The sequence below is a fragment of the Ostrea edulis genome, chromosome 1 (assembly GCF_947568905.1).
Source record: "Ostrea edulis chromosome 1, xbOstEdul1.1, whole genome shotgun sequence".
NCBI classification, from domain to species: Eukaryota; Metazoa; Mollusca; class Bivalvia; order Ostreida; family Ostreidae; genus Ostrea; species Ostrea edulis.
In genome coordinates this window covers 4,159,591-4,186,758 of record NC_079164.1, presented here as the reverse complement: position 1 = coordinate 4,186,758, position 27,168 = coordinate 4,159,591, and the positions used below count along the sequence as shown (strand labels likewise).

Genomic DNA, 27,168 nt, shown 5'->3' with positions numbered 1-27,168 from the left:
CACATTACTTGATAATTTTTGGGCTTATTCTAATTTTTTCCCCTACAATTCATCATGAATATTGATATGGTGTACATTACTAAACGAATCCTCATTGATTAAAATGCAAGGACTTGTACTTAAGCCTAAGATATTTACTTATCACGTATCTTTAAAATTGTGTATGAACTTACTTAAAATTTGAAATTCAATTCTTTCAGCTTTAGGCAAATCATCTAGGAAAATATGTACGTAACTCCGTAGGCATCAACAAATGACAGTAAAACAGTTATCATTTTTTTTCAACCTACAAAAAATCTATTTGGTCTTACATGAGAAAAGGTGAAGACAAGAATCAGTGATCAATTTCATAACTCCTAAAAGGAATTGAAAATATCTTAATCAATTAAACGCATACATATTTGTGCACAGGACTCCAGATATCATTTTTGAATGATATTTCGGGTGTATTTTTGATAGAATATTAAACTTCAGTGGCTCTTATATAAATGGAATACACAAATTTCGCATAGAAACCGGTTTTGAAATGTCATATTACCGATCACAAGAGATGAATATGGTGTGGAAGTCAGTCTGCGACATTTTGAAAAAATCTGCACTCCGCTAAGAAATCCTATCGAACGAGCAACTACCAACTGAATAAAACGATCATTCTAAATCTACTGATGATTCTTGGATTAAATGTAATGCTAATTGGTGCGCAATAATTTCTTCACGCCGTTCAGTTGCATCGGTTTAACCTCACCATCTACGGATAAGACCGAAAAAACCGAGGCTCTGTGTCATAGCAGGTGTGGCACGATAACGATCCCTCCCTGTTTAATGCCCATAAGCACCGATCATAGGCCTAAATTTTGCAGCCCTTCACCGGCAATGGTGACACTTCCATATGAGAGAAAAATTCTCGAGAGGGACGTTAAACAATATTCAAATAATCCATCAACACCTATGTTCGAACGGAGGGTGTGGTGTTATATCGTTCTGTGTCGGCCCATTATCTTTAGAACGGAGGGTGTGGTGTTATATAATTCTGTGCCGGTCCATTATCTTCAGAACGAAAAAACCAAGACGAGGTTTCTGAATACCATTAGCTGCAAGAAAAGGTAAGAGAATATCGATGATAGTAAAAAGACGCTATTTTTAGCTCTTCTGAGCCATAGGCTCAAAGAGCTAATGCTATGGCCATTTGTGCGGTGTGCATAAACTTTTTAGAAAAAGGGCTATAACTCAAGAACTGCTTGGCCAATTTTTTTCAAATTTGTTACAGGGTATCATTGGCTCAGGGGCTTTCATACATACTAACTAGAGGGATATGACCCTTTAACAAGGGGAGATAATCAGGAAAATACAAACAAAAGTAATGGTTGCTAAAAAATCTTCTTCTCAAGAACCACTGGGCAGATTATCACCAAACTTACACATAAGGATGAGGATATGTTGTAGATTATAAATTGTTCAAGGCATTACCCTGGGGCAAAGGGCGTGGTCTCAAGGTCACTTCAAAGTTGACCTAAATCTATATATCCTTAAATCTTTGATATTTTAGTCACTATAAGAACTAGGATCATCAAATTTTGACAGTTGATGCATCTTAGGACCTTGTGTCAAGTTGTCTCAAAAGTAGGTCACGGTGACCTACTTTTTGAATTTTGCAGGTATTTATTTTAAAATTAATTTTGATGCATATCTTGGACACTTTGAAGCCTATGATCATCAAAACTTGTCAGTTGGTAGATCATGGGACCTTGAAATGCGTCAACTGAAAATTAGGTCACCGTGACCTACTTTCTAAATTTTATGGCTTATCATTTATAGATATATTTTAAGTTGTTATTTCAAATACCGAGAGGTTTAGAATCATCAAATCTTGTAAGTTGATGCATCTTGAGGCCTTGAAACATATTTATAAAAAAGTAGGTCACAGTGACCTACTTTTTGAATTTTGCAGATATTCAAATTTCACATTTTCAATTTTAGATGCATATTTTGGGCACTGTAAAACCTAGGATCATCAAATTTTGTCAGTTGATGCGTCTTCAGTCTTCGGTTTGTGTCGACCAAAAAGTAGGTCACCGTGACCTACTTTTGGTATTTGACAGCTAAATTACTATATTTCAGACACTATTTGACCTACAATCATCAAACTTTGTCAGTTGATGCATCTTGAGTCTTCGTAGTGTATCAATCAAAAAGTAGGTCACTGTGACCTACTTTTGGCATTTGAAAATTATATTTATATATTTCAGTCACTAATTGACCTACAATCATCAAACTTTGACAGTTGATGCATCTTGAGTCTACGGAGTGTGTCGACCAAAAAGTAGGTCACCTTGACCTACTTTTGGAATTTGAAAATTATATTTATATATTTCAGTCACTAATTGACCTACAATCATCAAACTTTGACAGTTGATGCATCTTGAGTCTACGGAGTGTGTCGACCAAAAAGTAGGTCACCTTGACCTACTTTTGGAATTTGACGGCTATATTTATATATTTCAGATACTATTTGACCTACAGTCATCAAACTTTGTCAGTTGTTGGGTCTTGCATGTTCAAAGGGTTTCGACCAAAAAGTAGGTCAACTTGACCTACTTTTGGAACTGGACGGCTATATTTATATATTTCAGATACTATTCGACCTACAGTCATCAAACTTTGTCAGTTGATGCGTCTTGCATGTTCAAAGGGTGTCAACCAAAAAATAGGTCACCTTGACCTACTTTTGGAATTGGACGGCTATATTTATATTCAGATACTATTTGACCTACAGTCATCAAACTTTGTCAGTTGTTGGGTCTTGCATGTTTGAAGGGTGTTAACGAAAAAGTAGGTCACCTTGACCTACTTTTGGAATTTGACGGCTATATTTATATATTTCAGATACTATTTGACCTACAGTCAACAAACTTTGTCAGTTGTTGGGTCTTGCATGTTCGGAGTTCGTTGACCAAAAAGTAGGTCACCATGACCTACGATTGGAATTTGAGTTATATTTCAATATTCAGATACTAATTGGCTTAAAATCATCAAACTTTGTCAGTTGATATTTCTTGGGTTCTCAAAATGTGTAAACCAAAAAGTAGGTCACATTGACCTACTTTTTTGAATTCTTAGGATTTAACTAAAGATTTAGAATACTAAGAGGCTAAGAATAGAAATGGTGGGGTTGTACAATTTATCAGAAGAGCGATTCTAGGCCCTTGGGCCTCTTGTATTGTTTAGAAACAGTCGGGTAAGTTTAGACTTAGAGTATGGGAATATGAGGAATTTCTCTTTGGTGCCCTGAGTGTCAGAAAATAAAGTCGGAATGGTCATTTAGATTTGGATATAAAAGAACAATTTAAATATCCAATGTGTGGAAAAATTATTGGAAACATATCGAAATATCTGATCATCGTTGACTGTTGCTTATGATTTGGAGCAGATGGTGGTGACAAACTGTATACACTGTACCTGAAGGTCAGATCAAGACGGAACAATGTTTGATTATGCTCTAACATGAATGGGGTTGGGGATTGGAAGAGGGTAGTTGTTTTTTATCATTATTATGCGCACTGTACACAGGAAACGTGCGTGCGATGCATGCACAAGTGCTACTTTATGGCATATGTGTTTAATCTTGTAACATAAAGTTTTAATTCTTTTTATCAATTACCCAAAGAAATGATGCTATTTTATTTTTATGATCGAATTTGGATCTGAACTCATGGAACGATAAGGCTTGGTGAAATATTTTTTTCAAATAGAGTCACGCCTTTTGAAAAAGGAATATAATGTGGGGATTGTCAATTGTGTTTTCATGGTTCTTTCGGATTTCCATGAAAAAATACCTACCAAAAACAGCGAAATGCTCTGGAAGTTTTAATCATATTAGTGAATATATAAGTCTTTCCACAACCGACTTGGTCAGTTATAATGAAATGATTGTCTCTTTGGCCTGGTTAAACGCCTTTACTTGGTCTTCGTCCATGTTTATGATTTAACGATATTCTCTTACCTTTTCTTCGTGAAACTAATTGTTTATGGTATTTGCATGAAAGACCTCGCTTCGGGATAAATAGTTGACTGCGACTATTTGTTTTCATCTATTTAATTCGTAGAAAGAATTCAATTTGTATTTTAAGATGTGATAAATCAATGACTTTGTAGGAAAACCACACTTTCAGTAGTTATAAACATTTTTCATATCATTCAACATGATGAACAGAATATCAAGAAATTTATTTTCTTTAATTCCCTCTTTTTCTTATTGAACAGTATTGAGTAATTTTAACTAGGTAAATGATGGGTTCAACTTTGTGCATAAATAATGAAGATTACGTGAATCGACAGAAAAGTGCATATATAGAATACGAGTGCAAGGTGAAGATAACGAACAATGATCAATCTCAGAACTCCTACAAGCAATACAAAATAGATAGTTGGGCAAACACAGACCCCTGGACACACCAGAGGTGGGATCAGGTGCCTAGGAGGAGTAAGCATCCCCTGTTGACCGGTCACACCCGCCGTGAGCAAGTAATTATACACAATGAATAATGCAAAAGTGTAATTGAACATCAATTTATTAGATATGTAAAGTTATTTCACCATTATGAATATAAAAGGCAAAAAAAAAAAAAAAAAACAAAAAACAAAAATTAAAATCATTTAATCTCTATATTTAGCAAAGGAACACTAAATTGAAATTTTATCCACTACATGTACGGATTTTCTAGTTTCTATTGTTACACACGAGGTACACGTGCTCTATCTGTCACTCAGGTAACGTTTGTTGTTTAAGAATTTGGTTGCAGCCCACGGGAAAAGTGTATTAAAATGCGTATTTTAAAAAACTGGAATTCTATGGCGAGTGTTTTTATTCTCAAACTTATGACAAATTGTCTTGAAAACAATATATCTTCTTTATCGCTATTTGCTTAAATTTCCAACTGAAAGTTTGAAAAAGTTTAAAATGTATGACTCGTTGTTTATAAGCTGCAATAATGTAGCCCTATCCGATTTGTTTTATTCTGACGTTTTCAGTCAGTTTTGTCTGCGTGTAGGAATTTTTGAATTGTTTAAAAATATCGCTGTTGACATAAGATTGTATTTCTAGTGTTGATTTGGTCATTTTTCATTGTACATACTCAATTGACCGACGTTAGAAAAGTGAATTTTACAGAAACTATGCATTTAAACGTGTAATGCGTAAATGGTTTACGAACTACATGTATTTGCTGCTAGCACTGAACATTATAGCTATTTGTAAAGAAGTGCTAAGGTCCACACCACTTTCAGCCGAGTGGCTACATAGAAGAGTTGATAAAATCAACTCCCAAAAAATAACTTTGTGGCAGTAATCCCACATTGTAGTATGAATCTCCCTAGAACCAGTGAAGCGATGAATTGAATATCAATTAATTGTTAAATGTTAATATCGTGTCTGCTGTATGAGATCTGTTTGAGGTTTTATTCATATTATACTATAAGCATTAAAGTGTTTCGACACTTCATGCATGGAGGTGCGTTTGATGCATGAGCTGATATGAATATGTATTTCTACTTTCGATTTAGAATACTTTGGGAATTTCTAACCCCTGGTTCGTCTGGTGTGTCCAATATGATTGTTTTGGTGACGTTATTGTGTATCTTTAGTTTACATACTTCACAATGTGTATCCTTCAGACACACCACCACATCGTGTTTGGAGACTTATAAACTGGACAGAACAAACATGGATAAAATAACATGCACGGGTGAACATGTCGTTAATCACTGCATTCCTGATGATCAACATAAGGAAATGGAAGTTTGTGTACAGTGGAAATGGATTACCCCAGGTACAAAATTAATAAATCTCAAGAACCATGATTAGTAAATCATGTAAATTATGATAAAGGTATCTTTCTCTATAACGTTATGTAAAAGTTTCATCGCACTTTCTATTTTTATGTCTAATAAATATATTGACCTCTCTTCAAATATGCAGATTTGAGGTTAAATACATTAAAATAGATAGTTGACAAGTCGAGAGTTTGCTTATATCATATAAATATCAATTATAATTGTAAAGATAACGAAATGAAAAGATAGATAAAATTAATGCAAATGCTCTACTTTCGTTTTGTATCTACTTGGATTTCCTTCATTAAACTTTCATTTAAAAAACGAAATATTGCTAATTGCCATTCAGGCCATCATTAAAAAAATGTTTGGTGTACTCCGACGCGCATTTTCAAGTCGGGTAGTTAGGTCGGTATTTTAATTTTTTTTTAATGTCATGAAAATCAGATTTACAAATTAACTGATATTTTCATTAAACACATAACGCTGCCAGACAGAATAGAGTTTAGAACATTAATGTTGTACACTTTGTATATAATACACGTACATCTTCCAATAGCTTTTGAAATTTTCTCAGGACGTTTTGTATTCGTCGCGGATGAGGGCCTCTACAGTTGTTAGTAAATAAATCAATATCCTTTTTTATTACCATCGATTGATTCTTCTATTTGTGGTTTGACATTCATAATAGTAATCACTTAAACACTTTAGTGTGATCCATGAATATCCAAGTGAATTACATGATGACGGCAATTTACAATCAGTTTTGATATTGCCCAATATAATTTTGATGTCGAATTCTTCGCATCGTTCAGTTTGTTGTGACGATCATGTTCCATTCGTGTGTCTCAGTTTAAGAGCAAAGTAAAAGTGTCTTTCACTTATTAAATCGTCATAACATTTAAATAATCCCATATCAAAATATTATGCGTGCTTTTTCAGAAACATATATAGACCATCAACTTGAACTTAGACTCGTGGTCCTCCATAATTTTGGTGCGCTATCTCACGTGATTTTTTATTTAAGTAACATGGTTTTCAAACTTTTGTACACAAATACGATCAAGCCTCGACGGGGGAGTTAGTAGCCTCTTCCTCCATCTTGTTGGTAGATAATGTGTTAATTTGGAGCAGGGATGCGGTATATTTGATCGTTCAGTGTTTGAAAAGTTCCGGGAATAACAAATGGTCATTATCAAAGTGAAAGTAGAACCGAAAGACGCCCAAAGAACATTTTGATACAGTGTAACGAAAATTCTGTAAACAACTAGCCTCCCCCCAAAGGCATCAAGTTTAAAACTAATTTGAAGAATGTCTACTTTCCAGGGTGCCAAAAGAATGTTAAAATTTCGAAGTGTGGAAAAAACGATTGGGTCGGGACAAATTTCACAGGTCGGTTGGAGTACATCAGACAAATCAATTTTTATTTTAAGCCTCCGTATGGCGCCGCGGTGGTCTAGAGGTAGAGCGTTTGCCCCGCATTCGGAGGGTCGTGGTTCGAATCGCGGCCGCGACAGACCTAAGTCGTTAAAACAGGTAGTGACAGTTCCATCTCCAAACGCTCGACACCAGGAGTGAATGTCACGGTCCTAGGAAATGATCTTAAAAACGGATGTCCTGTGTCACAGTAGATACGGCATGCTAAAGAGTCCTCCACATCTGCAAGGATAGACATAATTTGAAGCCCTTCACCGGTCTTGGCTATGTCTCCATATGAGTGAAAAATTATCGAGAGGGACGTTAAACAATATACAATCAATCAATGTATCTTGGTGATCTTGCATGGACAAGTGAAGATAAAATGCAATGACAAATGTCACAATTCCTATAAGGAATACAGAATTAAGAGAGACGAAAATAGGAATCCCTTTGACTTACCAGAAATGGGATCAGGTGTATAGAAACGTTGTAACGATTTTATTTCAGTCAGCTCTATGTCTAGCCCTCCTGATATAAACACTTATACAGTCGCAAAGTTAGACCAAAAGCGACATAACAGATATATGTGTATCGATACAAATAAGTTGATGTTATAAGAGTTTCAACAGTCTTCAAATTTTGAATAATTAAAAATCAGCATTATGCAAATGCTGTTATCGTTATAGGTTAAATGCTTTCGGACAATTTTTAGGACATTCTTTACATAATGCTTTTGACTACGGATCACTCTGTTTATCTAACCTTTTCACATTGACTTTCCTTGAGGTTACTGTCCATATTACGATAAGTTCTCGGATGTTATAAAAGAAATGCGCTGTTCCTTCTACTGCCTGTGGAACGAGGATTTGCATGACGTTTGTGAGTTGGAAATTCATACATGTAAAACTGCATAAAAGTTAAAAAAAAACCATTGCTGTATCTTTAACAATTGTGGATATTACAAATTGTATTAAAATTCACCACTTATACGGGTATTTAGTAGTTTATACTCAACCTATTTAAACACTATATCTTCCTGTCAGTTTGTTTATTCTCTTCATAACCGAATTTAAGTGTTTGTTTGACTACAGCTACATGTATTTGTGCATATATTGTGTCGCTTCTTTATGTATAAGGCACCTGTCCATCAAGACTGAATGATGATTCCTGCGATAAGAAATGTAAAAATGATTTTGGATCTGACAAATGTGAGTATTATTTAACTGTTCGCTGTACGCTTATATCATATTTGTTAAGGTCAAGTTGTGCTGTTTGGAATTTGAGTAGCATCAGTTAACGGAACAACTACATTATGATTTACGGGGACATGTTTTATCGAATTGTTTTGTCTTATTTTATTAATGTTCCTTCGAAGGAATTTTAAGTTATGTTGTATATAGAAGTGAAGATAACGATCAGTCCCATAAAGAATACAAAAATAAGAGTAGGGAACCACGGATCCATAGATAGGAACAGGTGCCCACAAGAAATAAGTATCCCTTGCTGACCAGCTAAACCCATCACGAGTCCTACATTTTTATGAGGCAAACGGAACAATCCTTATAACAAAATTAGCATGCAAAGACCGGCCCAACAACAGTTACTGGCATGAAACGTATCAGAGAGTATCCGACCCAAGAACAGGTTTGTATTTGTAAATCAGAAATTCATAACGACCACATAATTTGCAAAATGCGGACTGAAACGAAACCGACGAAACCTGGCAACACCAACCTACCACAAATTAATCAAGTCTATCGCTTCTACTTTGTATATTGTGAAACAGCGCATTGGACGCATAAGACATGTCCTAATTTGTTCCATATACAACATTGATTAGCAAGCTAAAAACCAGGAAGCATGTGATTTACAGTGTAAATGTATTGTAGATTTAGTGTAGTTGTAGTACTCCTTTTTTCTTTTCTATCGTTAGCCATCTTATGTCAACTTGTTTGTTTTTATCCCGAAGAAGTTTCGTTTGACCTGTTCGTGGCGTTGGTCAATTTAGTGCTCTCCCCCTTTTTACTGATTTGACAACAAATTACTCCATATACCGATGAAGATATAGGACTAGCGGTTTGTGTGACGGGTCTTTGAAGGATGTTTACTTCTAGACACCCGATTTCACCTCTGGTGTTTCTGGTGGTCCTTGTTTTCCCTTCTCTTAGTTTTGTATTCTTTATAGGATGTATGCGATTTGTCACTGTTCGTTATCTTCACTTCATGTATATGTGTTGTATATCTTTAGACATCCTTTGTGAGCCTGACAAAGTTTCTACTACAATAAGGTAAGTTTTGTATTGTACCTGTCTACTTCTGATTGCACATGTACCGTGTAATTCTGTGTACTCGCTGTTGCCATTTTCGATCATTCTACTGATAACAGTATTGAAATGATATTTTCATCGGCATAATGGTCTGACAAGCAGTGTAGTATAGATAATTTCTATCTTTAATATGTTTCCAGTAAAGGTCAGATCGAGAGTTTTGTTACATTGATTACACCAATTGATGTTTAGTAGAAGAATGCAAACCAAAACTAGTGTAAAAACTTGTCTGTCTTACTATTGCAATTTGAAAATCCCGATGACTAAAGCGAAGAAGATTCATGGTATTTTTTAAACAGTTATAAACAGACAAATAAGGAAATATGATCTCGGAAGCTCTTGACTTATGCTCTCAGTGTATTCAAACCATTTCAGCCCAGCAACGCATATCATTTCTGGGGAACATGGGTCAAGGGAATCGTTAGATTCGAAAATTAATGTCAGGTCAGTGTTAATAATGCACCTCCCCGTGTCACTCAATGATAATAATGAAGACTGATCGTACGTATGATAATATGTTACTGAATGATTGCATACATGATTAGATATTACTGAATGATTGTCTGCATGATTGGATGTTACTGAATGATTGCCTACATGATTATATGTTACTGAATGATTGCCTACATGATTCTGTATTACTGAATGATTGTCTGCATGATTAGATGTTACTGAATGATTGCCTACATGATTAGATGTTACTGAATGATTGCCTACATGATTAGATGTTACTGAATGATTGCCTGCATTATTAGGTATCACTGAATGATTGTCTGCATGATTAGATGTTACTGAATGATTGGCGACATGATTGGATGTTACTGAATGATTGCCTACATGATTAGATGTTACTGAATGATTGTCTGCATGATTAGGTGTTCCTGAATGATTGTCTGCATGATTAGATGTTACTGAATGATTGCCTACATGATTAGGTGTCACTGAATGATTGCCTACATGATTAGATGTTAATGAATGATTGCCTACATGATTAGATGTTACTGAATGATTGCCTACATGATTAGATGCTACTGAATGATTGTCTGCATGATTAGATGTAACTGAAGGATTGCCTACATGATTAGGTGTCACTGAATGATTGCCTACATGATTAGATGCAAGGTGAAGATAACGAACAGTGATCAATCTCATAACTCCTACAAGCAATACAAAATAGATAGTTGGGCAAACACGGACCCCTGGACACACCAGAGGTGGGATCAGGTGCCTAGGAGGAGTAAGCATCCCCTGTTGACCGGTCACACCCGCCGTGAGCCCCATATCCTGATCAGGTAAACGGAGTTATCCGCAGTCAAAATCAGTGTGCCAAGAACGGCTTAATAATCGGTATGAAACACGTCAGACAGCATTTGACCCAATGCGAAGTTTGTATTGACGAACTAGATCGTTATAACGACCATAGAATTTGCGAAATGCTGACTTCAATCGAGACTGTTGAAATCCCTGTACCATCAACTTGTTTGTCAGTAGCTTACCTCGATTTAAAAACTGACTATACCCAGAACAAGCTCTTGCATATCGAATCAGTTGAGATATATAAACACCATATGCAGGTGATAATGGAATATTGCTACATAAATGTGGAAAGTTGACGATGGAGAAGCTGAAATCATCCCGTTTATCATACAGTTGAGTTGTTAGTTTGCCGTTAATGTCTACTTTCAATAAAATATCTAAGTATGAAGCAGAAGTGAACGACTCTGTGGTGTCCTTTATTTCCAGCTCACAGGGATATATCAAATCGACATATGAATGAAAGCTATCATTGTTAATAGACAAAACGTCATCGATATATCTAAACGTCGAATTGAAGGTCACAGCGAGAGATTTTTTCTTCTCACGTAGAAGTTTTTGAATAAATTCTGCTTCATATGAATATAAAAACAGGTCAGCTAACAAAGGAGCATGTTAATGAATGATTGCCTACATGATTAGGTGTTACTGAATGATTGCCTACATGATTATATGCTACTGAATGATTGTCTGCATGATTAGATGTAACTGAATGATTGCCTACATGATTAGGTGTCACTGAATGATTGCCTACATGATTAAATCTTACTGAATGATTGTTTACATGATTAGATGCTACTGAATGATTGTCTGATTGATTAGGTGTCACTGAATGATTGCCTACATGATTAGGTATTACTGAATTATTGCCTACATGATTAGATGTTAATGAATGATTGTCTGCATGATTAAGTGTTACTGAATGATAGCCTACATGATAGGGTGTTACTGAATGATTGTCTGTATGATTAGGTGTTACTGAATGATTGTATGATTAGCTGTCACTGAATGATTGCCTACATGATTAGGTATTACTGAATGATTGCCTACATGATTGAATGTTAATGAATGATTGACTGTATGATTAGGTGTTAATGAATGATTGCATACATGATTAGGTGTTACTGAATGATTGTCTGTATGATTAGGTATTACTGAATGATTATAATAAGGTATGATTGTCCGTACGACGTAGTGCTTCAGAATGTCAGTGGAGAACAATGAAAAGCAAAGGTTTAAAAAAGAGAGTTGTAGTGAGTAAGTATCTGGTGAGTGTATCTCAACATCAAATCAAACCAACGCTTCTAAAATAATTGTGTCACATTTATGACGTCATTATCTCAACAAAATCACTAAATGATGTATTTGTAGAGTGCTAGCTATTATCGCAAACGAATGTATACTTCAATGAGGTTTGATACGAATGCAAAAACCTGTGTGTGTGTGATTAATAATTTTTTTTAAATACGCAAATGCAGGTTTGCTGTTTATAGATAGTCTTGGATACTAATATGAGTTTTCAAATCATTTCAGCCTAACATTCAATATTACTTCCGGGAGAAATGGTACAGAGAATTCACCAGAATCAGAGTTTAATGGCAGGTTAGTGTTGATAAGCGTGTTTGCCATTGATAATAATGGCTCTGCGAGGGTTACTAAATCAAAATCGCCTGAAAATACATGTTTATGTCGAGTTTAAAAGGTTACTTGCACGTCAGAGTCCATAGTGCCTTGGGTAAAATTGAGACAGGTAAGATTTATAACAGTCAAGACTGGTGAATATAAATATCGTTTTGGACATAGCAAATATAGATCTTTTAAAAGTTTTGAAAATTCATTTGAATTCAAAAGTGAAATCGTACCATAACGAGTTATTCTTTGTCTGTTTGAAAAGGAAGTTCTATCTGTACATGAATATATTAACTTTCGTTTTCCATATCTATATATTTGATTAAAATTATAATGTATTTTAAAAAATGTTTACTTTGCAAATTAATTTTTCTCAGACAAAATCGGGGTGACCCTACTGTGCATGCACTCGATACATATAGATCTAAAGTTTTAGGTACTGAACATTTAAAGACATACATGAAAAGTGAAGATAACGAATAGTGATCAATCATATATATCCTACAAGCAATACAAAATAGATAGTTGGGAAAACATGGATCCCTGGACACACCAGAGGTGGGATCAGGTGACTACGAGGAGTAAGCATCCCCTGTCTCCCGGTCACACCCGCCGTGAGCCCTATATCCTGATCAGGTAAACGGAGTTATCCGTAGTCAAAATCAGTGTGTCAAGAACTATTTAACAATCGGTATGAAACACGTCAGACAGCATTTTACCCAATGATAGGTTGTATTGTCGAACTAGATCGTTATAACGACCATTTATAGTTTAGATTCACAGAAATACATTATAATCGATCTGTTTCACATTATTATTATTATTATTATTATTGTAGGGATTACCTTTGGTCTAAGCGTCCCGGTAAAAAGTCACAAAATACAATTTAATATTATAGTTTTCATATTTTCAGTGCTGTGTTAAATACATTTGGTGTAATTGTACCGCTGAGACATCGTGAAGTAGAATGTAACATTATAGTTTTGATTTTCAGTGCTATGGGAATTACTCTTGGTGTAATCTTGCCGCTTATCCTGCTGGTTGTTGTTCCAGGAATTATTCTGTTCAATAAAAGACGTCAGACACAAGGTATGGGAGATTTTATAATCATCATTACTATCATATTCTGTACTTCCCTTATTCCACGCACAAGTACTCTGAAGCTGAAATAAAGAAAACTTGCTGGGGATCCTCAATGACAATATCTTCGTGGTATTTTGTGATCAGGTCTTCCAACAGTCTGTTGGGGTTCCAAATTGGCACGAATTGTGCTCCTTTGTTAGCTGACCTGTTTTTATGTTCATATGAAGCAGAATTTATTCAAAAACCTTTACGTGAGAAGAAAAATTCTCTTCCTGTGACCTTCAATATGACATTAAGATATATCCACGACATATTATCTATTAGCAATAATAATAATTTTCATTCATATCTCGATTCAATATATCCCAGTGAAATCGAAATTACAAAAAAACATCACAGAGTCTGCTTCATACTTATATCAAAGGCAAACTCAACTTGATGATAAACGGGGTGATTTCAGCGTCTCCATCGTCACTTTCCCATATTTATGTAGCAATATCCCATTATCACCTGCATGTGTAAAATCATCATTTCGCAAATTCTATGATCGTTATAACGATCTAGATTGCCAATAGATTCTAGGATTTGGTCAAATACTGTCTGACGTGTTTCATCCGATTGTTTTGGCACATTGATTTTGACTACGGATAACTCCGTTTACCTGATAAATATAGAATATCACACTCTAATGTTGATCTCGGACCTGGGATTGGCCCCGAGAGTTGATCTCGGCCCGAGCCCGTAGGGCGAGGGCCGAGATCAGTCGAGGGGCAATCCCAGGTCCGAGATCAACATTAGAGTGTGATATTGTTTATATCATATACCTAAAACACAACAAGTTGATAAACATTTTTTTTTTAAATTGGGGGGGGGGGGGGGGGGGGGGGGGGTATTGACCCTAACATATATACATGGTATACTATACAACGATATTTGACTATTTTATTCCTTCGGTGAGTTTACTTTAATGGTTATGTTTCCAGTACTATTGGCATTGTGAAACATGCTAAAGTCTGGGTTTTGTAGCTTTATTCCACTGTTGGTCACAATAATTGGATGATTAATCATGGACATCCCCTCATGTAGTCTAGAATCTGGACGTTTCAATTAACTGAACTGCTTGGCTGAGAAACTCGTCATATCTATCGCTGTGCTGTTCATGTACATGTATATACTATTAAGCAGCTCCTAGGGGCCTGCTAATGAATACTAAAATTGGAAATAAGTGAATTATTTTTATTTCTTTTTTCGGATTTACCAAACTCGCCCGTTTTCATATAATTTGTAAGAGTTGTAGAACTTTGTTTACGTGGCGTCATCGTATGAACGGGAATGTTTACAGATCTGATGCTGCTATTTATTTGCTTAGGGAATGTTACCTTATACTGAAGTAAGTTTTTTTTTTACCGTTTCCCATCTGTTTAGCATCTATAAGTCGTTGAAAAACGTCGGAAGATATTGGTTCTGCTTTTCTCGTTTTATTGCCAAGTCCTCGGGATTTTAGATTTCAGAAATCGTTTTAAAGCAGTTTTCTACATCAAAATTACCGTAAATTAACATTTTGATCTCCATTAGGACCGGGAATTTCTAATAATGCTTTAGTATCACCCTCCATAATCCTCCTACTGTTTTCTGTCGCCTAGAACGTTGATTGTTTTTAAATGAAGTTAAACGTGTTATTGTTCTAAATAAACAATTGTTACTTGGGTTACCCCCCTTTGCTTAGATACTCGCTACAATTTAGCGCTGTTTTTGAAAACGTTTTTATTTAATTTTTCTGCTTAAATTAAATTTTGTCGTGGAAGAAAGTATTATATTTGAAAAAAATTGTGTCTAACATCATTTTTTCATGTAGTTATGTTAGATTTCAAAAGATTAAAGAAGAAATAGCCATTTGAAATTTGAGGGCGAGACAGCCCCTTGACAACGGGCCGAGACAGAGATATCTCGGCCCTTAGGGCGAGACAGCCCTACCTACTTGCAGCTGTCTCACCCTAGCCAAGATAGGTGTATCAGGGCTGATACACTACTAGGTATATGATATGATATAGGGTTTATGACGCGTGTGGCCGGTTGACAGGGGATGCTTACTCCTCCTAGACACCTGATCCCATCTCTGGTATATCCATGGGTCCGTGTTTGCCCAATGATGATTTTAAACGAGACTGTTGAAACCCGTGCACCATCAACTTGTTTGTCCGTAGCCTACTTTGATTTAAAAACTGATCATACGTAGAACAAACTCTTGCCTATCAAATCAGTTGAGAAATATGATTTCATGTGCAGGTGATAATGGAATGTTCTACATAAATATGTGAAGATGAGGATGGAAAATCTGAAGGCTGATCCCTTTTGAACATTATAAAGTACAGAGTGCCAACTTTAATCTCTCCAGAATTTGTGAGAAAAGAGATTGAGACCAAATATAACTGCAGTCCTTTTTAGCTCACCTGAGCTGAAAGCTCAAGTGAGCTTTTCTGATCGCTTTTTGTCCGTCGTCTGTCTGTCTGTCTGTCCGTCTGTCTGTTAAATATTTACATTTTCAACTTCTTCTCCAAAACCACTGGGCCAATTTCAACCAAACTTGACCAAAAGCATCCTTGGGTAAAGGGCTTTCAAGTTTGTTCAATTTAAGGGCCTTGTCCCTTTCAAAGGGGAAATAATCACAAAAATGCAAAAATAGGGTGGAGTCATTTAAAAATCTTCTTCTAAAGAACCACTGGGCAAGAAGAACTGAAATTTACCTGAAATCTTCCTGACATATTGTAGATTCAAGTTTGTTCAAATCATTGCCCACGAGGTAGGATGGGGCCACAAGGGGGATCAAAGTTTTACATACAAATATATAGGGAAAAACTTTAAAAATCTTCTTCTCAAGAACCACTAAGCCAGAAAAGCTGATTTTTTACATGAAAACTTTCTGACATAGTTATTATTATTATTATTATCAAAGTTTTACATACAAATATATAGGAAAAATCTCTAAAACTCTTCTTCTCAAGAACCACTGAGCCAGAAAAGCTGATTGTTTACATGAAAACTTTCTGACATAGTGCAGATTCAAGTTTGTTCAAATCATGGCCCCCCCGGGGGGGGGGGGGGTAGGATGGGGCCACAAGGGGGATCAAAGTTTTACATACAAATATATAGGGAACAACTTTAAAAATCTTCTTCTCAAGAACCACTAAGCCAGAAAAGCTGAGATTTACATGAAAGCTTCCTGACATAATGCAGACTCAAGTTCGTTCAAATCATGGGTCCCGGGGATTGAATGGGGCCAGAATAGGGGATCAAAGTTTTACATACAAATATATAGGAAAAATCTTTAAAAATCTTCTTCTTAAGAACCACTGAGCCAGAAAAGTTGCTTTTTACATGAAAACTTTCTGACATAGTACAGATTCAAGTTTCTTCAAATCATGGCCTCCGGGGGTAGGATGGGGCCACAAGGGGGATCAAAGTTTTACATACAAATATATAGTTAAAATCTTCTCTATAACCACTGAGTCAGAAAAGCTGATATTTACAAGAAACCTTACTGACATAGTGCTGATTCAAGTTTGTTCAAATCATGGCCCCCTGGGGTAAGATGGGGCCACAAGTGGGGGGGTGTCAAAGTTTCACATACAAATATAGGGAAAATCTTTAAAAATCTTCTCAAGAACCACTGGGCCAAAGAAGTTGACATTTACATGAATTTACATGAAAGCTTTCTGACGTAGTGTAGATCCAAGTTTGCAAGAATCTTGGCCTCCAGGGGTAGTTGGGGCCATAGTAGGAACTAAAGTTTTACATACAAATATATATGAAGAGTCTTCAGATATGGGCCAAGGTGACTCAGGTGAGCGATTTGGCCCATGGGCCTCTTGTTACAGTCTGCTTTTGTGGTTTCTTTGATTATTTGATTTACGTCGCATGGGGTGTAAACACACAACTATCTACTCATGACGTAACAAAACCAAGGCGAGCAGTCTTTATAAACTGATAGGAGAATTTTCATTTCAAATTCTATTTCAGTTGAAATTTATCATTTTGGCAGTCTAATTAGATTTGGATCCTTTGTTTAAATTGATCGGGTTTTTTTTTTTTGCATAAAAGTTTGGCTTGATTAATGCATTCCGAGAGACGCTACTGAAAAACACAACTACTCAAGCTTATAGCTGTACATATTTTAATACCTTAGTTCACCTGGGTCAAGGACTACAATTCAGAGGGAAGGTTATCATACCGATGAAATCCAAAACTCTTTTCTAACGAAGCATTTTTGAAATAATGTCCGAAGATCTAGTTCAGTTGTTCTCATAGTTTACATAATTAACATCGGACCTAAAAAAAAAAAATGTTTTTTATGGGTAATGTGCCAAACGTTGCACATATCCTAAATTGTTAGGTTCTCGTTCTTTTTTTTTTTTTTTTTTTTTTTTTTTTTTTTACACAAAATGCTATGTTTGGAGGGGCGGAGAGGAAGAAAATGGAGGACATTAGTTTTTATTATTCACTACTAGACCTCTTTCTTGTCCATGTAAACTATGTACTATATTATTGGATAGTGTGTGAAACTAAGTTTTTAATCCTGTAGACATTCGATCAACGATCATTATATTTCCTATAAACCACAACAAATTCCTATAAACCAAAATAAAAACACAAAAATTAGCACATGAAAACTAATAGCTGAAGATACACGATATACCTTGCAAATATTACAAACAGTGATTCTTCAGCATTCTAAAAGAACAGGTAAAGCCCAAGAAAGTTTGCACTCAGTGGGTCCCCTATCTTACAGAAGAGATCCCTGTGGGATCCGGAATAGAATAGTACCTCAGTACCCCTTGCTTGTTATAAGAGGCGACTAAATGGGGCATTCCGTCGGACTTGAGACTGCAGAAATTGATGTCACTTGTCACAACAGGTATGGTACAATAAGATTCCTCCCTGCTGAAAGGCAATAAGCGCCGATCATAGTCCTAAATTTTGCAACCCTCTATAGGCAATGGTGATGTCTCCATATGAGTGAAAGATTTTCAAGAGGGACGTTAAACAATATACAATCAATCAATCCTGCGCAGTTGTGCTCAAAAGCCGAAGAAAGTTCAAGATTTCATCGACAATCAATCAATAGCTTCTTAAATACTGTAGAGGTGTTTAATTCCACAGTTAATGATTTTTTTGGTTTATTCCATATACTAGGTAAGAAATTCTGTTGAGTTGCGTTGTGGCTTACATCACAATATTGTAGCTTAATACAAGCTTCAAGTCTGCTGGTATGCGATTCTGCAGATGTTTTGTGACCTCGGACATAGCAGAAATAAGTATCTCATGTAATAATGTACAGTTTATCGAACTTACGATAGTTGTTGATTAACTTTGGTAGACATCAGTAATATTCGAAAATGGGGCATATTCAGCATATTGCGATGCTGTCTCCCTGGCTGATGATGTTCCATTTTCACATGAAACTGATTGAGCTCTGTAGTAAATGTTGGGGAAGTTTGTAACGCAGACAAGACTGTTTTTTGCTGGCCCTGGAGTTTTACTATAACAGTTACCATTTTTCATTATGATACATTTTGATAAAGGAATTAATTTGAAGTCCTGTTTTAAAACCCGAAAAATTTCATACAATTCAATTTCACTTCATTTCTAACAGAGACAAATCAGAGAGAGACTGCAGTGGAGAGGGGTGAAGGTGACGCCTTAATGAACACTGAAACAAAATGTCTGGCGGAAAACGAACAGAACCAACAACTAATAAAAAAAGGTAATTCTAGTGTTTATGTGTCTCATCCCCAATGCTCCTCCTCTCTCTGCCCATTAGGATATTTGATTCTAAATTTACATCAATTCTTCGGAATCACTAGTGCAAAACTTGAGCTCTTTGAGAAAAAATCCGGAGAATTCCAATTCTACAGCTACTGAATCAGGAGAAGCAAAAGGGACAAAAAGCACAATAGTTTACATATCAACAGTAAATGTTACAGAATATGAAATTAGGTGTGATTGAAATTGACAAAATGTTGTCATTCAAAATAAGCATTCACCCTTGGGACTAAGTTGAAACTACAAAAGAAAAATGGGCCCAAATAGATTAACTAATTAATCTTTTTTAATAATCTTTATTTCAAATTCGGACTTGCATAATCAACAAAGAACATTAACTATATATACTAGCTATTTACCGACATTCATAGATGTTTGCGCTAGGAGGTCTTTTTAAGCATGATTTTTGTTAATCATTGATTGAAGCGCCTGTGTTTTACTCACTGCAGATGAAGGAACATCCACAGAAGATAAGGAATCGTCACCTCTCCTGGCAGAGAATAAAAACGCAAACCAAAGTGAAGGTCAGCTCGGAGTTAAGATTAGCATTTCTAATCTGTCATCCTTCTGTCCGTACCTCTGCACTTTCACATTTTAGACGATATTTTCTTATCCGGTAGTTTTATTCAGCTCACCTGAGGTGAAAGGTCATGTGAGCTTTCTGATCGCCTGTTGTCCGTCGTCTGTCTGGCCCTCTGTCCGTCTGTAAACGTTTCACATTTTCGAATTTTCCTACAGAACCACTTGGCCAATTTAAACCAAAATTGGCACCAAAAAAAAGTCCTTGAATAAAGGACTTTTAAATTTATTCAAATGAAGGGTCATGCCCCCTTCAAAGGTGAGATAATCACAAAAATGCAACAAATAGGGTGGGGTCATTTAAAAATCTTCTCAAGAACCACTGGGCCAGAGGAGCTGACATTTACATGAAAGCTTCCTGACATAGTGGAGATTCAAGTTTATTAAATCATCGCTCCCCGTAGGTACATGTAGGGTGAGGCCACAATAGGGGATCAAAGTTTTACATACAAATATATAGATCAAATCTTTAAAACTCTTCTTCTCGAGAACCAATGGGCCAAAAAAGCTAAGATTTACATGAAAGCTTCCCGACTGAGTTCAGATTCAAGTTTGTTCAAATCATTCCCTTTACCCCCACCCTCGGTGGTAGGATGAGGCCAAAATAGGGGATCGAGGTTTCACATACATATCCCTGTGAGCTCGAAATAAAGGACACCACAGAGTCATCCACTTCTGCTTCATACTTAGATATTTTAATGAAAGTAGACATTAACGGCAAACTGACAACTCAACTGTTCGACAAATGGGATGATTTCAGCTTCTCCATCGTCAACTTCCCATATTTGTGTAGCATTATTCCATTATCACCAGCATATGGTGTTTATATATCTCAGCTGATTCGATATGCTTGTTTTGGGTATAGTCAGTTTTTAAACCGAGGTAAGCTACTGACAAACAAGTTGATGGTACAGGGATTTCAACAGTCTCGATTGAAGTCAGCATTTCGCAAATTCTATGGTCGTTATAATGATCTAGTTCGTCAATACAAACTTCGCATTGGGTCAAATGCTGTCTGACGTATTTCATACCGATTGTTAAGCCGTTCTTGGCACACTGATTTTGACTGCGGATAACTCCGTTAGCTGATCAGGATATGGGGCTCACGGCGGGCGTGACCGGTCAACAGGGGATGCTTACTCCTCCTAGGCACCTGCTCCCACCTCTGGTGTGTCCAGGGGTCCGTATTTGCCCAACTATCTATTTTGTATTACTTGTAGGAGTTATGAGATTAATCACTGTTCGTTATCTTCACCTTGCATACACATACATCGGGAAAATCTTCAAAAATCTTCTTGTCAAGAACCACTAGGTTAGGGAATTACAAATTTACATGAAAGCTTCCTGACATAGTGGATATTCAAATTTGTTAAAATCATGGCTCCTAGGGGTAGGTTGGGGCCACAATAGGGATCAAAGTTTTATATGCGAACATGTGGAGAAAATCTTCAGATGTGGGCCAAGGTGACAAAGGCAAGTAATGTGGCCATGGACCTTTTGTTTAACATATATAATTTTAACATGTAATAGTTATGTAAGAGTGTACCTATGAAAAATAATGTATATTTATACAGAGAATTCCATGAAGAATGAAAGGATCAGTGTATCTCAAAACTATGATTCACCTCAGAAGAATGAGTCATTGAAAACGCCACCTACTACTCCAGCAGTTCAGACAGAACCTGACAGTAAGTAAATGTAAATTGAAGAAATACAGATATCAATCTGCTTATTGTTGAGCAGTCTGCTGATTAGCTCTCCCACCAGCAAAACCAACAAGGAACCACGTTATATTAGTTTTCTCTCTGTCTATCTGTCTGTCAAAATTAAATTTTGGGACTTTTTCACCATGCTTTGATTTAGGAAGATGTTTGGTTTGTGATTTGCTTACGTATGTTTAGAGATGAATTTGAAGTTTTGTCACTGTTGACTTATCTTTTATCAGGTTTATGGAACTTTTGACTGTAATGCAGTTTTCTAGTTTCTCTGTATCGATTTAATTTAGGAAACTGACATTTGAAGTATGGTTATCTAATAAGCTTTTACAGTTTTTCATAAATCTTTTTCTCAAGAACCGCGCATGGGTAAGAACAACTAAATGCTTGGTGATGGAGAGCAGGAAGGCCTCTACCAAATTTTGTAAATTTCATGAACCCCGGGGTAAGGGTAATGACCCAAGGGCGGGACCAAACTTGGGATATAGTGTTTATGTGTAAAATACTTAAATAACATCTTCTTTTGTGCTTTTGATACTAAATTAAAACTAAATGGATAGAGCAAGTAGTCTTTTACCACAATTGTAAATTTGATGATCCCCAGAGTAAGGATTCTGACCCCGGGGTGGGGCCAAACTTAGTATATAGTATTTATGTGTAAATTTGCTGATACTGATGGAATCTAAATGTATACTTAGGAATAGCAGAAAAGGATGCACAAAAAATGGTGAATTTCAATCAAAACCCAGGGTTATGACATAAGGATGAGTCCAAATTAGTCATATGTTTTGATGTTTTAATGTTAATAACCTATTATTTAGTTTTTAATCAGTGTATGCACTTTTGAAGGCAGTGAAGTTTTAAGAACACATCTTGTTTTATACTGTTGCTGAACATTAAAATTTAGCTTCGATATTCAGAACAGGAAATTTTTTCTAGATGTCATAGCCCATGGAAGTAGTGATACTTTTTCACTAGTATTCAGGTGACTGATAAGGCCTGTGGGTCTCTTGTTCAGATAAAAGTTTAACTTTTATCATGCTTTGCTCTTCCGTTTACAGTGTTTGAATGAATGTGAAAATTTTTCCTATATGACTGCGTAATATATAGACGAACGTGTTTTGTGCAATGTGAACTTTACATCTCAACATTGGTCAGTAGACGTGCTTTAACAAAGATGATGTAATCAATGCTTCTGATAATTCACCCACTAGGCGTTGAAACATGTTTTACTTCTACTTTTTTAACTCTGGCTTTAATGTGAGCTTTTCTGATCATTGTTTTGATTTGATAATTTTATTATTTATGAAATGTACTTTGTTAATTGCCGAGTTAATAGGGATATCAATCAGACAGCATGGCTATTGTTTCTGCTGAGAAATTTTGCGTCATACCCGGATGAATCTTTAAGCAGAGTTATTGTCAATTATTATGTTTTCTTTTAGTTTCTTTCTATGTATTTGATGGCATACGATATTCAATTAAAGCACAGCATCACTATTTATTTTGTTTAACATTACTTTTTTGTTATCTTCAAACTTTCCATATATAATGTAATTCTGTTTACTCGGAAAAATATATGTTCATTTGTGGATTCGAACCCAGGGCAACATACTTGCTTAAGGAACATGCAGTTTTACATACAAATATATAGGGGGATTCTTTAAAAATCTTCTGAAGAAAAATCACTGGACCAGAAAGGTTTCCTGTTCTTTTTACTTGGCTGTAGTATGAGTAATTTTTAATTATATGCTTATATAGAATAAGCAATGTCATTTTTATTTCTATGAAAAATAACTTCACATATATAATTATTTGCTATTGAATTTACACTATTATTTTCAAACACTTGCACATAAATGAGTATGCATTCAATAATTATTTGATAAAATATATGCCATTAATTTCTTTAAAACCTTTTGAAAGTTTTACATAAATATATATAATTCCAATGCTATTTATTACAATCGTTTTGATTGGACAAAAATAAAGCAAAGGGAGAATTTACACATCAATAAATCCAAACACGCTATGAGTATATACACACCTGAAAACAAATAACATAGTGCGGGGAAACTATTCAAATTGTTTAAATTGATAATACAGGGAATGAATTGAAACTATAAGAATCAAACATTCTTTTTGAAGAATCTATCGATGTGTAAACTCTGGACTTAACATAAAAGTGCTTTGCACTTTGATTCATTTTGTGAGTAAAATGTCCAGAGTTTACACATTGATAAATTCTTCTAAATGAATGTTTAAACCTATAATAACGGAAGAGTTACCTCATTTATATGAATAAACAAATATAAATTGAAATACATTTCATGCGGTACCTTTTTAATGGATGCGGCGGGGCCTGAGACACTAATCTTTATTATTTTTTGGCCTAAAATTTAATAACTACCAAATTGATTTTATTCACAATGATTAGTTATTCTTATTTTTGATGATTATATATGTAGGTATTAAACTGTTGACATAAGACTGGTTACCCATAATACTAGTATCATGCACTTAACGTAGATTTGGGCTGGTAGGATATATTTATCACTAGACTTACATAATGATTGTTGACTCTGTCTGATTCTATTCTAGTTTTGTTTAGTTACATGAATAGAAGTAATGTTTCCTGAAAACATACAATGAACTTTGATTCATGGAATTTATTCAATATCAAAGCTTACAAAGGGAGGACAGAAAACAAGAATGACAAGAAAAACGAGAAGAAAGAAAGGGAAGGATCCCCTGAAGGACGCAACTCTTCAGAAGATGTGTCACCTGGTGGTTAGTGATTGATGAATTTTGTAAGATAATAGTCGCCATATTTCTGTGCTAATGGACTCTTTAAATAGAAGTTGAACTAATCACTCTTGAAGACATTGAATCTTTGATTTCTAATTTCAATGAATAGTTTGTAATTTACAGCTGGTGAAGAGAAAAAGACAGAGGAAGGATCCATTGAAGGACATCCCTCTGTAGTTGAGGTGTTGCCTGATGACAGCGTGAAAGTTGATTTACATTCGTCTGGTGACAATGGGAAACAAAAAACGGAGGTTACTGAGGGGGATCAAAGTGAGCAAACAGGTATCGAAGATCAAGATGTAGAACTCCATGCTCCATCAGTTAATGATAAATCATCGAACCAAACTTTCAAAACCGACTCAAATGATGAGAATAATAAAATAGAGAGTACCTGTATAATGCATGATGATGGTAGTTCTGAAGAACAAAATTCAGAGCAGAAGGATGTCTCAGTAGATGCTACCCAGAATAGTGATAATCAGAATGATGAGGGAAGTGGAACTTCTGATAATACAGCAATGAAGCATGTGAATGAACAAGAAAATGAACATCAAAGTAATTTAAACGGTAAGTCAAATACTCACAGGTTAACCTGTGAAAAAGTAATAAATGTTGTAATCATTAAAAATAAGGTCATTACTTTTATCAAGTGTTATAAATCAGAATAAAGTTAGAGATTATGTGACCATAAAAATAACAGCTGATGTCAATTACAATAACTGTATTTTTCTAAATATATCATGACTTTGGAACACGAAGTACATTTCAATGACAAGTATGTGTGTGGTTGTACATTTGCGTACATTTAATAAGCAAGACTAGCACAAAATATCTTACATATATCAACTGCTAATGTATGTTTACTTTAACTCAACACAAAAGACTATGATGTTGCAATGAATGTTTTTGAGATTTGAACATTAGAAAGGTATGTATGGTGTCAATGAAATTAGCATCTATATTGTTAGGTCACCTGAGTTATTCTTACTCCTTTGGATCACCAAGGCAGGTAGTCAAAATGAAACAAGATGGTAGCTTATAACCTTACAGTGTGTTTCATGAATGAGCCAATGTCATTTGTCAGAGTTTAAGGTCACTAAGTGAAAAACGATAGAAATATTTGTATTTATATTAGCTTTTAGGAAAGGTGGCCATGTGATATCTGAGTAATGTTGGAGGCATTTAGAATTGATCTTCACATGGATTGTGTTTGGGGATTCTGTTGTATGTAGAGAAGAGTTGAGTTTGAAAATGGCAGTTATGGCAGTTAATTTGATGGGCAGTGTGAAAAGTGGTCATGTGAATGCCATTGATGAACAAAAGTTTGAATATGTTATTTCCAGGAATGTATGATGTCACAACTCTAAAACAATAAGAAACCTACAGTGATATTTTAATTTGGACACAAAAGAACAAACTATGACATGCAGTTTTCAGAGTCTGAAAAATACCCACTTGCACCATTAATATGCAAAACTTAATTAGATTGTTTTGTTTTGTTATATTGATTCAGGTGACTGTTAGGACCACCGGGTTCATGTTAAAAAAGCTCAAGATTCTGCTCTAATAGGCAAAATAAATGTATAGTTAGAAAAACAAGGGAGTCTCATCTCATGACTGGTGTGTTTTATACTGAATGAATGATACATGTATATAAAAATGTCAGTTTAATTTAAACACAGTTGTGATTCTTAGCTGCTAGTGAGGATGATAATTATATTTGTATTTCAGCCAATGCAGAAAATGCATCCGATGAGATTAAAGATGCTGTAGGAATATTTGTCGACTCCTTGGAATCTATAACTAAGGAAGATGATGGTAATTATTATTGTAAAGTATCAAAAGTTAAAGAAAAATTCTTGAAAAAACTTTATTCCTCTATTAAAGTTTTGTATTTCTTCATTTAGAATGGAAATTGCTGTGATGATAAATGAAAGTTTTTTACAGTGTATTTGTTGTGCATATATATTTATGTCTCTCTCCTTACGTCTCAATTGGAGTGAAATATTTTCGAGTGGGACGTTAAACCATATACAATCAATCAATCTCCCAGGGGGAGACATATTGCTTTTATACGCCCGTCTATAGATGGAACATATTATGGTACAGCGATATCTGTATGGCCGTCTGCCTGTCCATCTTACCATCTGTCTGTTTGGGGTTTTCTGTTTCTAATTTCATTTCCCTTTCACATATCAAGATGAAACTTGCTATGTACATGTAGCTTCTATGTGGATTACTCTAAATCTTGTTTCAGCTTTGATCCATTTCGAACTCTGGAGTTTTTCCCCTTTATTTGAAAATTATTGATTATTTGGAGGTTTTGTAATTTGTCTGGCTAACTCCTCCAACAATTTTCAAGTGAGAATCATCTTGTTTTACAGAGTGTTTGTATAAGTATTGACGATATGCATGTGGCAAGGATTTTGATTTTCTTTAATTTTTAAGAAAATTACAGATTATTGAACTTAGTCCATGTTTAGGAAATATTCATATTAGGCAAAGAAAGTATGTCACAGCCTGATGATGGCTGATACTACCTGTAGCAAAGTTCTACAGATTATGGCTTAAGAAGAACACCCTATGTAAGCATTTTCACCCGTGTATTATGTACTGTTTGCGGTAAGCTTGTACTTTCTGTTTGT

General features: G+C 35.3%; 1 protein-coding gene across 2 annotated transcripts in view; it reads left to right on the top strand.

Moving 5' to 3' along the window:
• Nucleotides 1–5,563: 5,563 nt before the first annotated feature.
• Nucleotides 5,564–27,168, top strand: part of LOC130050753 (uncharacterized) — a 63,602-nt gene continuing 41,997 nt past the window's right edge. Inside the window, exons 1-13 of one of the 2 annotated variants that reach the window (XM_056151110.1) lie at nucleotides 5,564–5,825; nucleotides 8,035–8,127; nucleotides 8,385–8,456; nucleotides 9,497–9,536; nucleotides 9,951–10,019; nucleotides 12,423–12,491; nucleotides 13,513–13,607; nucleotides 19,252–19,362; nucleotides 19,871–19,945; nucleotides 21,575–21,688; nucleotides 24,401–24,505; nucleotides 24,647–25,090; nucleotides 26,255–26,341. In XM_056151110.1, the coding sequence (XP_056007085.1) occupies nucleotides 5,606–5,825; nucleotides 8,035–8,127; nucleotides 8,385–8,456; nucleotides 9,497–9,536; nucleotides 9,951–10,019; nucleotides 12,423–12,491; nucleotides 13,513–13,607; nucleotides 19,252–19,362; nucleotides 19,871–19,945; nucleotides 21,575–21,688; nucleotides 24,401–24,505; nucleotides 24,647–25,090; nucleotides 26,255–26,341 (1,594 nt within the window). In that variant the 5' untranslated portion in view covers nucleotides 5,564–5,605. The remainder of the gene's footprint in view (nucleotides 5,826–8,034; nucleotides 8,128–8,384; nucleotides 8,457–9,496; nucleotides 9,537–9,950; nucleotides 10,020–12,422; nucleotides 12,492–13,512; nucleotides 13,608–19,251; nucleotides 19,363–19,870; nucleotides 19,946–21,574; nucleotides 21,689–24,400; nucleotides 24,506–24,646; nucleotides 25,091–26,254; nucleotides 26,342–27,168) is intronic. The other variant, XM_056151112.1, reaches the window with a different exon arrangement.